Source organism: Meleagris gallopavo, chromosome 1 (genome assembly GCF_000146605.3).
Source record: "Meleagris gallopavo isolate NT-WF06-2002-E0010 breed Aviagen turkey brand Nicholas breeding stock chromosome 1, Turkey_5.1, whole genome shotgun sequence".
In the NCBI taxonomy this organism is placed as follows: Eukaryota; Metazoa; Chordata; class Aves; order Galliformes; family Phasianidae; genus Meleagris; species Meleagris gallopavo.
This window is the reverse complement of record NC_015011.2, coordinates 83,326,036-83,340,609: the sequence shown is the minus strand read 5'-3', so window position 1 is coordinate 83,340,609 and position 14,574 is coordinate 83,326,036. Positions and strand designations below refer to the sequence as shown.

At 38.9% G+C, this 14,574-nt stretch overlaps 1 protein-coding gene across 3 annotated transcripts in view; it reads right to left on the bottom strand.

The window, feature by feature from the left end:
• Positions 1 to 4,511: 4,511 nt before the first annotated feature.
• PCNP (PEST proteolytic signal containing nuclear protein) overlaps positions 4,512 to 14,574 on the bottom strand; it is a 10,675-nt gene continuing 612 nt past the window's right edge. The window contains exons 1-5 of one of the 3 annotated variants that reach the window (XM_031556328.1): positions 10,927 to 11,472; positions 10,683 to 10,851; positions 8,548 to 8,622; positions 8,006 to 8,061; positions 4,512 to 7,026 (exon numbers count right to left, since the gene is read on the bottom strand). In XM_031556328.1, the coding sequence (XP_031412188.1) occupies positions 6,897 to 7,026; positions 8,006 to 8,061; positions 8,548 to 8,622; positions 10,683 to 10,851; positions 10,927 to 11,042 (546 nt within the window). In that variant the 5' untranslated portion in view covers positions 11,043 to 11,472 and the 3' untranslated portion in view covers positions 4,512 to 6,896. Of the gene's footprint in view, positions 7,027 to 8,005; positions 8,062 to 8,547; positions 8,623 to 10,682; positions 10,904 to 10,926; positions 11,473 to 14,574 lie in introns of those variants that run through there. The other 2 variants (XM_019619335.2, XM_010720440.3) reach the window with 2 other exon arrangements.

Below are 14,574 nucleotides of genomic sequence, written 5' to 3'. Positions count from 1 at the left end.
AAGATGAAAAACCACCTGAAAAGTTGTTTCATAAGCAAAACTCAGCCAGGAATATCAAAGCTGAACATTGGGACATCCCTTTCCTGACGTACTGTGCCTTGCCTTTTCAGAATGGCATGAAGTTAGCAGGGGCTGTCGGTGCCTGTTTTGCTGTTCCTGTGTTTGTACAGTTGCCTTATGTTTTTCTTTAGATTTCTTAAGCTCTTAATTTAAGATTCTCCCACAGCCTATTTGAAGACTGCTAGTAATGCAGTTAATATTATTTAAGTTGATTTTTTTTTTTTAATAAAGCTCCTAAGATGTATCCATTTATATTCCTAGTAATAAATTCTTGTACATAAATTTAATCTGTAAACTATACTGTTTTTATTTAGTGTTTGATGTATAAAGTTACGGTTTCTGTCATTAAATAAATCCAGTATTGTCAGAAATTATTAAGCAACCTTTTTTGTGGAAAATGTTTGAGTTATTTATTCCTTCTCTGTATTCTACCATCTACATTGGTTCCTTCAAAGTAATGCTTCCACAATGCAAAGAGCAAATAACACTTTGATAGAGCACGTTCCCAGCTACCAAACATTTTTCAGCATAGTCACCACCACTAGCTATGCATTTTCACCAGCAGTGAACAAGAGCCACACTAATGAAAATCTGCACCACCCATAGCTGCTATGACTGCATTGTTGTTAGGAAAACAGGATAATGTTGCCCATGTAGTCCATCTTTCATTGCCCTGAACAGATGGAAGTCAGAAGTGCCAAATCTGACCTATACATTGGATGTATAAGCAATTTGCTCCATGGTCTTCCAACTGCCACCTAGTATGGAAGCGTGGTGTTATTGTGTTGCAAGAGAATGGTGGTTGTCTTCTCTGACCTGACTGGAAATTTGAGCCCTGAGCTCGTTCAGCATTGATGGTTTGTTGTGGTTCCAGGAAATCCAGGACTCTCTTTCCTACCTCAAAAGACAATGAATGACTGTACTCACTGACTGCTGCATATTGAACTTCTTTGATGGGGAATTCACATGTTGCCACTCCACATTATTTTGAGTTTGACTTGTAGTGCTGATGCCATGTCTCATCACCTGTAATGAGGGGATCCAGGAAATGGTCATCTTCAGCTTTCTTTCTGTTCCTATGTGAGCATCTTTGGGACCTACCTGGCATGGACTTTGTGACATTTCAACATTGTGTCCAATGCACTGAAGCTGATATTCAGCTCCATGTACAGTTCCCTGGTTGTAATCTGCTCATTTGTGTGGAGATGACTGAAAATACTTTGTGGCATGACAGCTGGGTATGGCCATCCAGAACATGGCTCATCTTTCACACTGCTGTTGCCACTGCTGAAATGCACCACCCACTGCCTCACTGTGCTCACAGAATTACAGAATGGCCAGGGTTGGAAGGGACCTCAAGGATCATGAAGCTCCAACCCCCTGCCACATGCAGGGCCACCAACCTCCCCATTTAATACTAGACCAAACTGCCCAGGGCCCCATCCAATCTGGCCTTGAACACCTCCAGGCATGGGGCATCCACAGCCTCTCTGGGCAGCCTGTTCCAGCACCTCACCACTCTCTCTGTAAAGAATTTCTCCCTGACATCCAACCTAAATCTCCTCTTCCTCAACTTAAAACCATTTCCCCTTGTTCTGCAGTTATCAACCCTTTCGAAGTGTTGATTCCCCTCCTGTTTGTAGGCTCCCTTTTGATACCGAAAGGCTGCATATCCACTGTTTGGTTTCCATCAGTGTCCAACAAGTGTTGATAGATGTCCATGGGTGCATTTTCTCTGCATGGAAGAATTCAGTTTTGCTTCAAACGCACTCCCATGTCAGCAGTCATTCTGTCAGACCTCCCTCTGCTGCCATCTGTCACAGCAACATGAAAGAGAATATTGGTGGGAAGGTTCAACCCTTCTGCCTCTGACATTGTGGGCCAACATAACAACATAGGAGGCATTACTTTTGGAGCAGCCCTCATCTGTATACCTAGGAGGCTGTTCCATATGGTTCATTTAACAACTGTATTCAACTTTTGCTTAAGTTAAATCAATTTGTACAAGGATAGGAAAACCACTGCATTCCTAAATTAAGTGTTAGGACATGGACAGACTAGAGCACAACAAACACTGTATAAATGTATACTTTGGCTGTGTTTGTGTAACACTGCTACCCAGGAGGAAGCATCATGTGGCACTTATGTCTTTGCCCCTACTCTGGGTTGGGAAGCTCTCCAGCATCACATTCCTGGCTGAAGGACCTTAGTCATGCAGCTGCCTTCTCATTACTGCTAGCAACTTAAGGCAAAGCTGGTGTTGCAGAAAGGCCAGCTTTGTTGTTGTTTTGTTCCTGGGGAGGTTGTTTTGTTGGGATTTGTCTGTTGGTTTTGTTTATCCTGCTCCCTAATGGAAACACTAGGACTTGGGCACATTAACACTTAGCATTTTAGCATATTAGCTAACTAACTCTTCTGCGAGCCCACACAGGAATCCAGGCTACATCAAAAAGTACACGTATCAAAATCAGGATTTCAAAAGGCTGAGAACAGAAGGAATAACATGGCCTAACAATGAACAAATACTATTCAGTAAGGCTGCAACTGTAGATGTAAAAATTAAAAACCACAAGTGATGTGTGGATAACTTTCCCTGCCCTTTCATTTGTGCCAGAATCACATTACTCCTGGCTGTTAAATGAAGAGCTGTGCATACCTAAAGCATTGGAACTGTGTACCTACTTAGCAGGCTAACCATTTGGTTATGTCACAAGTCTACTGTGACTATGAAGCTCACTCATCAGCTATGAGACTTGCCAGAAAGCTCAGCAACATATGAAAAATATATCTCTGTAAGAGGACCTTGTCTTATAAATGGTAGCATCAGCATTAACTTATTCAGTACCACTAAGTTCAGCAGCCCAGGCTAATGCTAAACAAGCACTTAAGATATGCTTTATTTTTTTCTTACCTAAGATATGCTAGCTTCATTATTAGTCTTCACACTATACTGCTCTATTTTGTGTCTGCAACACTGGAGTGTAGTTTTGTTTATGTATGAACATGAAAAGCTACCAGATTTTTTGCACAAAAGCAAAGGTTGAATTACCATTTTATAACCACCTACCAAGCATCAGCCAATACTTTAAACATAATGATTACAAATTATGGAAAACTAGGGGAAAAAAAAAAGAGAACTGTATTTTTATTATGACTTGCATTGCCTTAGATTAATATATTCGTATTTCAAGGAAAGTATTCACATAGGCTTGTGACTTGAAGTTTCAGCAGAATTCTCACTAAAGAACCACAAACATTTGATCTGTGCATTTGTTTCACTATGAAATCCAAGCAAGGAACCAAATTTAAGAAAGAGGTCAAAGATGAGCAAAGGTTTTTAAGATCTCACTGTACTCAACTTCATCAGATAGTTTATATTCTAGTTGCTAGCTGTGGCAGTCACTGCCACTCTTACCTACCCTGAAGGGAAGCTGGCATATATCTATTTATACTGCAGAAGGAATGCAAGCTAGATTTTAAAGGTTTACTTTGTACCTATATCTCCTGCTCGAGCTCCTATCACTCTTAGAAATGGAAATCCACAGACATTTAGTAAGTTTTACACAAGGTTAAAATGTAACAGCTCACGCTTCTAATTTTATAGTTATCCATGCCTCTACTCAGAGGCAATGGCTCCAACTTATTTAACAAGTAGCTTTCCAAAGTAAACACAGTGTAATTTTTAGGATGCAAATATGTATCTGTTAGGCAGTAAAAGTTTCTGGGCTTCCTCACAATGAAAGCTTTGACAAGACCACTCAGTACACAGAACTCAGCACAGCCCTGTCAGTTCTGACAAGGAGGTGCTCTAGGAATCACGAGCCTAGCAGAAATGAAATGCAACAGGCCTGAATACAACTGTGGCAACTGCCAGGGTGAGGATGCCATGACATAACATCTGCTTTTGCCAAAGTTGTCTGAGGTAATCTACTACAAGGAAGTAAACCCACAAAATTAAAAGAGCATCGTCTGTTACCTTACAGACAGGCAGCTTGATACTTCCTTCTGCTTGATTAAATATAGATTCTGAGAATCTGGACAGTACACTTCTTACATTTTCAAAGGAATGAAATCAGGAGTGAGAGGCTACACCAGCAATGCTTGAAACCGCTACAAGTAGCTGCCTACATTCATTATCTTTTGTATAATTAGTGTTAAATGAGCTTGGATACACCAACAACCCTGCCACAAAGCAGGTTCAAATGCAGTCCAGGCATGGAAAAGGTTACCGGATAATTACTTCTGCCTTCACCTTATGTCTTAAATGTTTTACAAGCTTCTCAGGTGCTAAGTAAAGTTTTACTGCTAAGCAAGCATAAGCCTTCTGAGTTAAAAGCGTAAGTTGTGTGTATAACACATTTCAACTACTGATAGTCAGACACATCTCCCTATAAGGCAGCTGAAGTCTCTGCAAATGCCCTTGAAGAACTTAAGGCAGCTAAATCAGGTAGTTCACAATTAATTTTAGAACTCTTTAATATTCTTACCAAAAAACAAACAGAATCCCTGAAATACATAGCTTTCCCCTTTATTACTACTATATTCAGACAATGAATATTGCAGAGGAAGCCCAGAACTCCAAGTGAAGTTCCAGCTAACATTCTCCTCAACCATACTTCTCAGATCAGTTCTTCCTTGCATCAGACAACAGACACCTTTGTAACTACCAGATCAAGCTTGTCAGACATTCAGTCTCAAGTGGATTTAGGTAATCCTGGTTAGATTTTCTTCCACGCAGCACTGAGAAGGAACTTGAACTTCAAGTGAGACAGGATTTCTGCTTACCTTCAATTCAGATCTAGAAGTTATTGCAGTCTCTCACAAAGAATGGAATTACATTTACTGACCACGAAAGTAAATCAGACAAATATAAAACTGTAATCTGACTTCCACGAAAGCTACATCCTAGCAAGTGTGCTGCTCTGCCTACAAGTACCAGGAAACTGTTGAAATCAATACCTGCTTCAGCCAAAGAGGTGGAAGACGTGGTTGACAGCAGGGTTAATTAAGAAAGAATACGTCACCCTCTTACTCCAAGTCCCCTTTTGCTTTCTCCTAAGACAAGAGACCAAGAATGTATCCAGTAATTGCTAAGAAGCAAAATAAAACAGCCACTCACTAATAATACCTACTATCTTCAAGGATTTCTTTGGACAAATACAACCATATGTAGTAAGTGAAATGCAAATGCTTCATTTTGCCTTGCCAAGCTCCATAGCGCCCAGGTTGGGTTATCTGTTGCTGTTTTGTTTGTTTCTTTGTTTTAAATAAACAAAAGATATATGCTATGGAAAAAAAAATAATGTATACTTTTTTATGTTACGTTTATAACAAGGCTTTTAAAGAAAATAGTTACAGGTATTCAACTGCATCAGACTTCAAAAGAAAAAAGATTACACATACAATACAAAAATACAAAAAATATTTTTTTAGAACATACAAACTCAAAAGTCTAAGTGGTCAGAGCTTTCCTAAAATAAAATAAAAAAATACAACTGAAGATGCACTTTCCTTTCTTCACTTGCAGGTTTAAATTTAACATGAAGAGAAGCTTTAGAGAGAGGATAAAAGCAATTAATATACCGAACTCTACGATCAGTTCCAGGTTAAAATGAAAGTGGTTGTTGATGCTATCAGGTATTGGAGTCTGGAAAGAACCTTAAGTTTTTTGAAGTTTTTTTGTTGTTGCAGCTGTTACTTTGTCATTTTTCCAAATTACTGCAAAAGGCAGACATACAGGAAGAGGATGAGTTTTATTTCTAGTTGATACTACACGTATTAGGACTGCAAAAGCAGGATTTTTTGAAACCAGATAGCATCCAGTGAAGACACAGGCATCAAGGCATTTTGTTTTACATGGCAAGACAGGGAAAGTGCATCTTAAGATTTTTCATACTTAAGCAGTGAGTTATTGATTTTTGGTGTGGCTTTTATTCCTTCTAGGCATAGTAAAGAAAACTATTTCAACCAAACGGGAAGCTTAACGTACATTATCTTGTCCTTTTGGTGGTGGCCTTTGTGTATCACTCATTGCTGCATTTAATATTAGTCTCTATTTAATTCACAAGGAAATGCTAACAAGCACTACTGAAGGCTAATGACTTAAGAGGAGCACATTGAAAATACTGATTTATCCTTGTAGTGAATATTCTTTACAGACTGTATCTAATATACAGACAAGGCCCATTTCCTCGGTGTGAAACAGGCCACAGAATGTTACACATCCTACATGAAGTTTTAAACAAAATTAGAGCTAAGTTACCAGAGCCACTCAGAGCAACATAATTTCTAGTTTGCAAAGACTTAACAAAAAGTTAACTGCGGGGGAAAAAAAATAAATCCAGGTTCTTAATGTTTCCTGTTTAAGTTCTTATTCAAATTAATAGTCCAGTAACACTTCTAGCACAAGACAATGCTCACTCTTTAGCAGTATTCCCAGGAGCCAACTGTTTCTCCTGTTAGGAAGAGGGAGCCAGAAATAAGAATGCAAGAGCACTCTACGTTAACCTGATTAAAGAGACAGTAACCTTTTTCCTTCACCTTAATTAATCACTGACAAAAAAAAAAAAAATCTTAAAAAGGTACCACTCCAATTTCTTTATTATCTGTAACCTTTTGAAACTAATCACATGGAACTACAAAATTAGCAAATGCCTTGAGATCTGTATACAAAACATAAATTACCTCTAATTTCAAACTCAGTTATTAGTGTACCACTCAAAATCTTAAAAAAGTGGCTCCAAAGATAGTCTTACACCATTCTTAAAAAAGGAGACTGTTCCTTTAATGTTACACCCTCCCCTCCCCCCAGACACCCAAATCTCAATCCACATTGTTTAGTTATTCTCTTGGTCATGGATATTTCCAAGATGAGATTTTATATTTCGCTCCCATAGCTTCTGGTTGTCGGAAAACCCATGCTTTCCTTTATTGAAGGAATTTGGTCCTGCTGAGGTTGGTGTATCCCTGTGAAAAGCAAAACAGCATCAGTTGAGAAAGTCACTTTAACGACAGTAATTTCTGCAACAGGGCACTGAAAAAAATCAATTTCAAGTCCAACCTGCTGCCAGGAACTACCACACATTTCTTTATTTCAGTTATGTCAGGAGTCCTAACTACTAGCAACTGTCGGTTGGCAAAATAAACTCATCTGTTCTGTGGTACGTCAAGATGAGATGGGGCAGCAGAGGGAGTGGAAATGGCAGTAACTGCTGCTAACTGTGAAGAATTTGTAGTACAGGCAAAGAAGCTGAGGATCCAAATCAACTGTTGGAGAAGAAAATTCACTGAGAAGCATACTGCATTAACAGTAAGTCAAGTCAGGGATCTCACTTTAAAAGCAATCTATAATGATGAACATCTTCAAAATATATATGCTCAAGATTAATCTCTCACTTAAGTAAAGCCTTCCCTCTGTTTAACAGTGACTCTAATGTGCCACAAATCTGTGTCAAGCAAAAGAGCCATATACGTTTATTTTAAAAGTAAACCAGCTATTTGGTTTGGGTTTTTTTTTTTTTGGTCTCTCCAGAAGACCATCTTCATCTTTCTCTTGCATGAGTTTAAAAATCCAAGCAGTCTACATACCTCAGGTCAATGTGTAAAATGGGGAACTACCAAGATATAAGACTGAGCAGCAAACAAAAACTTGCAGTTTGAACTCTTGACTACTAATCTCCAAGAAGAAAACTAGTTTTTATGTGACAGAGAATAAATTTCTTCCTCAGGAAGAAGGCAGCAATTAGATCCAACATATAAATGTACGTATACTACTCTTAAACTACAATAGAAACATACGATCTATATTAACTGTGCTTGTTTCTGAAGAAAAACTTTTTGGACCTATTCCATCTTTCTGTATTGTAAGCCATCTGCAAGACTTGACTTGAGCTTGATATTCTTCCACGCTTACCCTTCTTCAAACCACAGTTCACAGCTGACCTACCTTCCAATGTTCTTCATACGCATCTTAGCTTCTGGAGGCATTTCCTCTGGTTCACTCTACAGCGGAAAAAGGTGTTCAGAGTGTGGCTGGCCACTATCTTACGAACACTTCAATGCTAAACTATGGAATGCAGCCCGACAGGAAAGCAATGTGATTTAGAAAAAATAAAAATAAAAACAATTTCTCTGATCATCTCTGTGCAAGAAGGAGCAGAAACATGACAATGAAATACTTAAGAAACCAAAAAGAGCACAACTTCTCTTTGCCTCTCCTTTATAAAGCCCAGAGAAAGCAACCAGTAATTCAAATGATGTATATTTTGTTTTCAAGGAGAAGTTATCAGTATATTTAACAATCTCTTGAACCAGTAGAGTACTACAGAATTGTACATACTTAAATGGAAAATAAGGAGTTGCCACTAAGCTGAAAATCCCCGTCACTTATATTAAAAAAAATAAATTAAATGACTTGCTATCTCCTTCTAACTCTAATCTGCACCAATGGGACTCTTAAGTTGTGTCAATCACCGGCTTATTACTCACATCTTCATCTTCATTGAAAGCAGCTGCTACAGAAAGGGTTTTTGGAGCAAGGGTTGGAACGGGCTCTTTAGGCTTCTGAAAGAGACCAAATACACGAGTAAAGTAAATCTACTAACTCAAAAAAAAAGAAAAAAAAGAATAAAAAAGAAAAAGAAAGTTACCCTTTGCATTTTAAATAACACGGTAAAACAAAGTCAAACATTTTCACCGAAGCTGAAGGGGCAATGAGGAGGAAAAGTATTTTATTTTTAATCAAAACAGATGAAATTTCTCTCTAATGAAAAGGAAAATGGCTGCTCATCTGTGCAAAAAACTCTCCGAAAAGCTGGTTGAGCCTTCTCAGACTACAGCTCCCCACAAGTAAATCTCAACTTACTTGCACTCTGCAGGGACACACAGCCACTGGTGCATGACATGAACAATTAGATCAGAACCCAAATAAGTGGTTGTATTAAGAATTTTACTACGCTATCCTTTTCATTATTCTTTTGGAGTATCGTTACTCATTAATGCCAAGAAATTGAGTACATTTATTTTCTTGCTTTTTCACAGATTAACAGCCTTCTGGCTTAAAACAATCCGAACCTTTTTAACCAGGATCACTCACGCTTGAAGGCCTGAACAGTATAAACGTCCTCTGAAAAAGTACTTTTTAGACTTCTGGTAAATAACCTCCACTATTTCAAGCACATCAAGCTATTGAACTCATGATTGCCACATGTAGTAGAGTTACTTCTGATGTCTTCTCTGCAAGACCACTAAGGAAGTGCTGAATCATCAGTAACAGCTTGCTTCAACAGCACTTTTATCTAAATCAATTATACGCAGTGCTTCATCCATCATCACTTTATTGGTTATCATTTTGTATACATTCATATTTTGGAAGCTGATACTGCAGAATAATCCTTAGGCCACTGCCTACATCTTATCCAATATCCTATAGTATATAAATATTGTGTCATCTCTTAAAAGCATCGGCTCTAGAAGAATGGGTAGCATAGTAAGAAAAAAGGAAAAAAACTAAACTAAAAGGAAACAGGCTGAGCTACAGCACTGTCAAAAATGGTACAATATCAATCACTCACTAAACTCAGTGAGCCAGAAATCCTGAGATAAATTTACTGCCACTGGAAATAGCTTCCTACATGAGAAATCTGAGTTTGCTAGTTGCTCAGAAGGCAGATCTGCCAATTTTTCAGTCTGATCTGACCTAATTGTGTTTATACCCTGGAATGCTGCCAGCCCACGTCTCCTTCCCATGTGAAAATAACAGACCACTCTTTTCATCTTCTGCAGATCTGCACAATCCTGGCACTGCAGGTGCAAGTCTTTCATGATTGCAATCTGAACTTAATCCAGACAAGGATCTATAACCTATCCATCACAGTGAAATGTATAAGGGAAGTATAAATGAACCATTTAATACAGGGGGAGCATCTGGCTTCTCCTTGCTTGAGCTAGTACAGGTCTACTTTGTAGTAAGGAGAAGCATCAGGTTCACTTCAGAACAAGCACAAAGTATCCTTCACTGTTTATCACAGAGCATAAGAATTCTTCGAGACCTGTGCAATGAGGTCTCATCTCTTGCATATTATTTCAATTTTCCAAATAAATCCTTCAAAAAAGTTACAAAACATGCAGCAGCAAATGAATCACACTGACCTTGCAAGTAACGAGCTGAGTTATGAAAAACAAACTACATTTCCCCATGCAAAAAACAAGATCTTCAGAATGGAAGACTTACTAGGCCACTTCAGAGAGCATTTGCTTTCATGAAGCTTTAAGCATCCCATGCAATGAAGCTCCCAGCTCTCATTTCAAAGTGACTTGAACAGATTAATGAGTCTGCTCATTTCCCTCAGGAAATTATTCCAGACTATCAAATTTCATTACAAAATTATTGTGCTTATTCAGAGATCTATAGTTAATTTCCACCAGGTTTTATGCTTCCTAAGACAACTGACCTGGTATTAATCACCTTGAAGTACTTACATATGCATGACTAGGTGGCTCTCAACACTTTCTTAATCTTCATCCAAGTCACCCACATTTCATTCAAGATTTGCCTTCTGCAAGGAAGCCTCCCTACAGTACGTCCCCTTTTCCTTAAAATTAAAAGCCCGCAGACAACTTACATTTGCTGCTAGTTTGATGGATATTGCAGATGCCTTCTTTGATGTCTGACTGCCTATGGAAAATCCAAACTTGGACATTTTGGCAGGGGCAGGCTTTGTGGTGAAGTCTTCAGCTTCTTCATTAGCTGCCCGTTTCTCTGCGCTGCGACTCGAACTTTCCCCTCCATTACTGGAAGAAACAGTCTTAGTTTTCACAGGTTTTTCTGCCTCTTCTTCAGGTCCTGGTGAAGTCGAAACAACTTACCAAGATGAGCTATTTTTACTGAGCAGACTGATGGGAGCAGCAACCTCAAAAAGCATTATACTTTGAGTGCAATAGGTTAGGTGTTTTAAGTGACAGCAGTTGTCACCAACGTACATTTAGTGGACAGCAAAACACAAAGAGCAGAAGAAATCACAAGCACTCCACTATTAATACAGAACTTCTCATGTACGAGCCAGGAAAAGAATCTTGAAGCACAATCTATTTATTTAGTATGGAAGTCAAAGTTCACGTAGTAAATTAAGTGCAGATGACTAAATCTCTTTAGGGTTTAAGTTGCAATAGATAAAGTTTCACAAACTAGAATCCCAATTCCAAACCTAGAGCAGATGACCTAAGTTAAAATTAATTCTACTAAACTTTTATAACAACATGTCCATGCCAGTCTCTTGGCCTGTCTGGCACAACTCTAAGACCAGGGAAATGACTACAGTCAGGCCGGCTGTCTCAGTCATGTTTCAAGTCACTGCTTGTCCGCATCTCATCTGTAATAAATTTGCCAAGCTCTGCTTGAGGAAGGAATCGGCACTGAAAAAACATATATATAGATTTCATCTTTTCTATTTTTGCATAAAATCATAGAAGAACACAGTAGTTGCACAGTGGTCTACAGAAGAAGAAGGACTTGAATCACATTTTCATTTCCTACAGACACGGTTGCCTCAGCTACGCCAAGGGACAAAGGTGCCCTTGGAACACTCATAGTGAACATAGCAAACACTTCAACGAAAATACATTTCTCTGCTGCTGCAATAAGCAAATCACTGCAGTAGCAGATGGAAAAAAAAAAAAAAAAAGCATGCATTAGAAAAAGGACAGGTAAGTGCTCATACTATCAGTCTAAGAAAAACTAACAGTGGTTTCTCATTGTATCAAGTTGAGAAGAAGACTCTCCACAAACAGCAAATTCAGAGCATGAGGGAAGAAAAGTTCTTGGTATTGCCCTCTAGCAACAAAAAGCAGAAATAAAGCACAGCAATGGGGGAGAAGCTAGTCTGAACTGGGGGTCACAAGACTGTAACTCTGGGATAAAAAAAAGAAAAAAAGAAAAAGCAAAGAGAGTCAGGAGAAAGGAAAATTAAGGACGTGAAGAAATGTTGAAGAGAAAAATGAAAGACATACGCTCCAATTTGGCAGGTTTGTTGGGTTGGGTTTTGGTAGTGGTAGTTATTTGTTTAGTTTTTAATTGCCTTAATTTTCACAGCTGCTCAATATTGAAAATTTTCAGGCATCCATTCAGTACAGTTACTACCTATCCACCATCTCTATATTGCTATTTCCTAAATCAGAAGTGTTGTCTCAGTAACAGAACATATAGACTTTCTACCCTAATGTTCGAGATAGTGAGAGACAGGAACAAAATTGATTTCTCATTCATCATTGGGAAAATGGTAGATGACAAATTTCTTTCTTACACAGATGTAAAAAATTCTAACTTCACTCTATTCAAAAATAGCACTAGTCTGCATCACTGGAAATCTGACTCAAATTGTAAGCACGAAAGCAACAAAGAGAAACAGGCACCATTTTCACTAGTGACCTTGGGTACTGGTTGCTGTCTTAGAACAGCTTTCAAACAGCACTCTTCAGGGCTATGAGAAGCTGTTTACAGCTTTTTCATGAAACAGAATATTCAATTACTAATCTAACTTAGGTATATCGTAGCTTGTAAAGTGATGTGAGGGCAGGGAGAAGATTCAGTGGCCCAAAAAGCTTTGGAACGATTGATCTAGAAGCCTGCCTCAAAGGCAACCACAACATCCCAGACTTCAGGTCACACTGGACCATTCCAGGCTTCTAAGCTCACGCTGGCTTGAAGCTAAATCAAATTATGATACCCTACAGCTTACTAATTTGACTGCAAATTCTAGAACATTGCTAAACAAAACATGAAGCCTGAGACCATCTAGAGTTGGCTGTACCAACTCCCACACACATTTTCTCACCCTTCTCCAGGAAATGTTAAATAGCCTCCCTCTCAAAATTAGATCCTACTGCCATTGCTTTTGCCAGGCTCTATTTAGGACAAACTGCAGATTGCTGAAATAAATGGTTTCCTTACAAAAACTTGCTTGATGAAAGTGCTACAAATGGCTCAAGACAACTGGGGGGACTAACTGCTGTACTACTCTATTTCCAGAGGAAACAGAAACGAAGATGCAGATCATTCCTGAAGTAGGTCTCTGTTATTTCCTCAGCCAATGCAGACATATTTTTAAACAATTTTTACTATTTCCTAGGGATTTCTAAATGGTTCTATTTCACCTATCACAAGCACCATTGCTATTTGGAAATCTACTATGACCAGCGCTTTTTTCATGGATCACAGTAACAATACTGTCTCTGGTGACAGCAACAGGATCCAAGTGATCAGCATGGAGCTGTGTCAGGGGAGGGGCAGCTGGGGGTTAGGGACAGGTTCTGCACCAGAGGGCGGTGGGCATGGATAGTGCTCTCAGACACAGGCTTTGAATGTTAGTTGGTTCGAGGAACCAAGAGTTGGACTTGATGATCCTTGTGGGTCCTTTCCAACTCAGGATACTCTATAATTCTATGATAAGAAGCCACACTGCTTTACATGGGAGTTTTCCTCACAAGCATCAACAAGCTGTGTGTGCACATGGACATCTTTTCACTGTCTTGGTGCTAGAAGTGACAAGAGCAACAATGCTGGGTGCAGAGCATTTGGGGCTATCTTGCCCCAGGAGTGGGACCAAATTTCAACTGCGTTAAGTTCGAGAAGGAAAACATTGATTTTGGCAAAACAGAAGGCTCTAAATTGCTTTAAAAAGTCATTGGGGAATAACAGCCACCATTAGGGACAATGTAACATAACTCATTAAGATCACATTCCAGCACACTAGAGAAGTAGGTGGTACAGTACGGACACTGGACAGAGTAATACTGGCCAGTTATAATACTGCACACACAAAATGAGAAATAAAATAATAATAATAATAAATTAAAAAAAAAAACAACAGAACATGAAAAAGTCCAGGAACCACCACTCATACTTTGGTGATCAGACATAAGATTCATTCTTAATACTATCTTATTTGGTTTACAAGACAAATTAAATCTTCCAATAGATCTAAGAAATACCTTCTGTTTCTAGCGATATTTAATTCAAAACCAGGGAAGGGAAGCTTTAGCAAGTCACCGTTTTCCCAATTTTAAGTCATAGGAAAAAGAAAGCAGGTAAGAAGGAAAGACACATGATTAAACATTCCAGGAGAACAGATGATAAGCAGTACATGAGGAGACAGAAATATCTAAATAATACGAAACTAAATAATAAACTTGTAGATTGCTGCCAAGCAAAAAAACAAAAACAAAACAAACAAACAAACAAAAACCCTTGTGATGCTTAAGATGGCACACAGAGGATATTCACTGCATCACTACTCCCCAGGTGCTACAGTTGTTAAAGCCAATGTTGGGGTGTTTCAATGGCAACCGTGAAATCCCTCTCGATACACGGCAGAATTATTCCGTGTATTTTTTCATTAAAATAAAGAAATAAGAGAACGCCTTAACGCGGCCAGGGCGAATTCGTCGGCTACAAGCGCTGCCGTGAGGCCGAGGCGGCCCCAGGCGCCGTGCCCAGTCCGCGGCTTCCCCTTCCGCGCA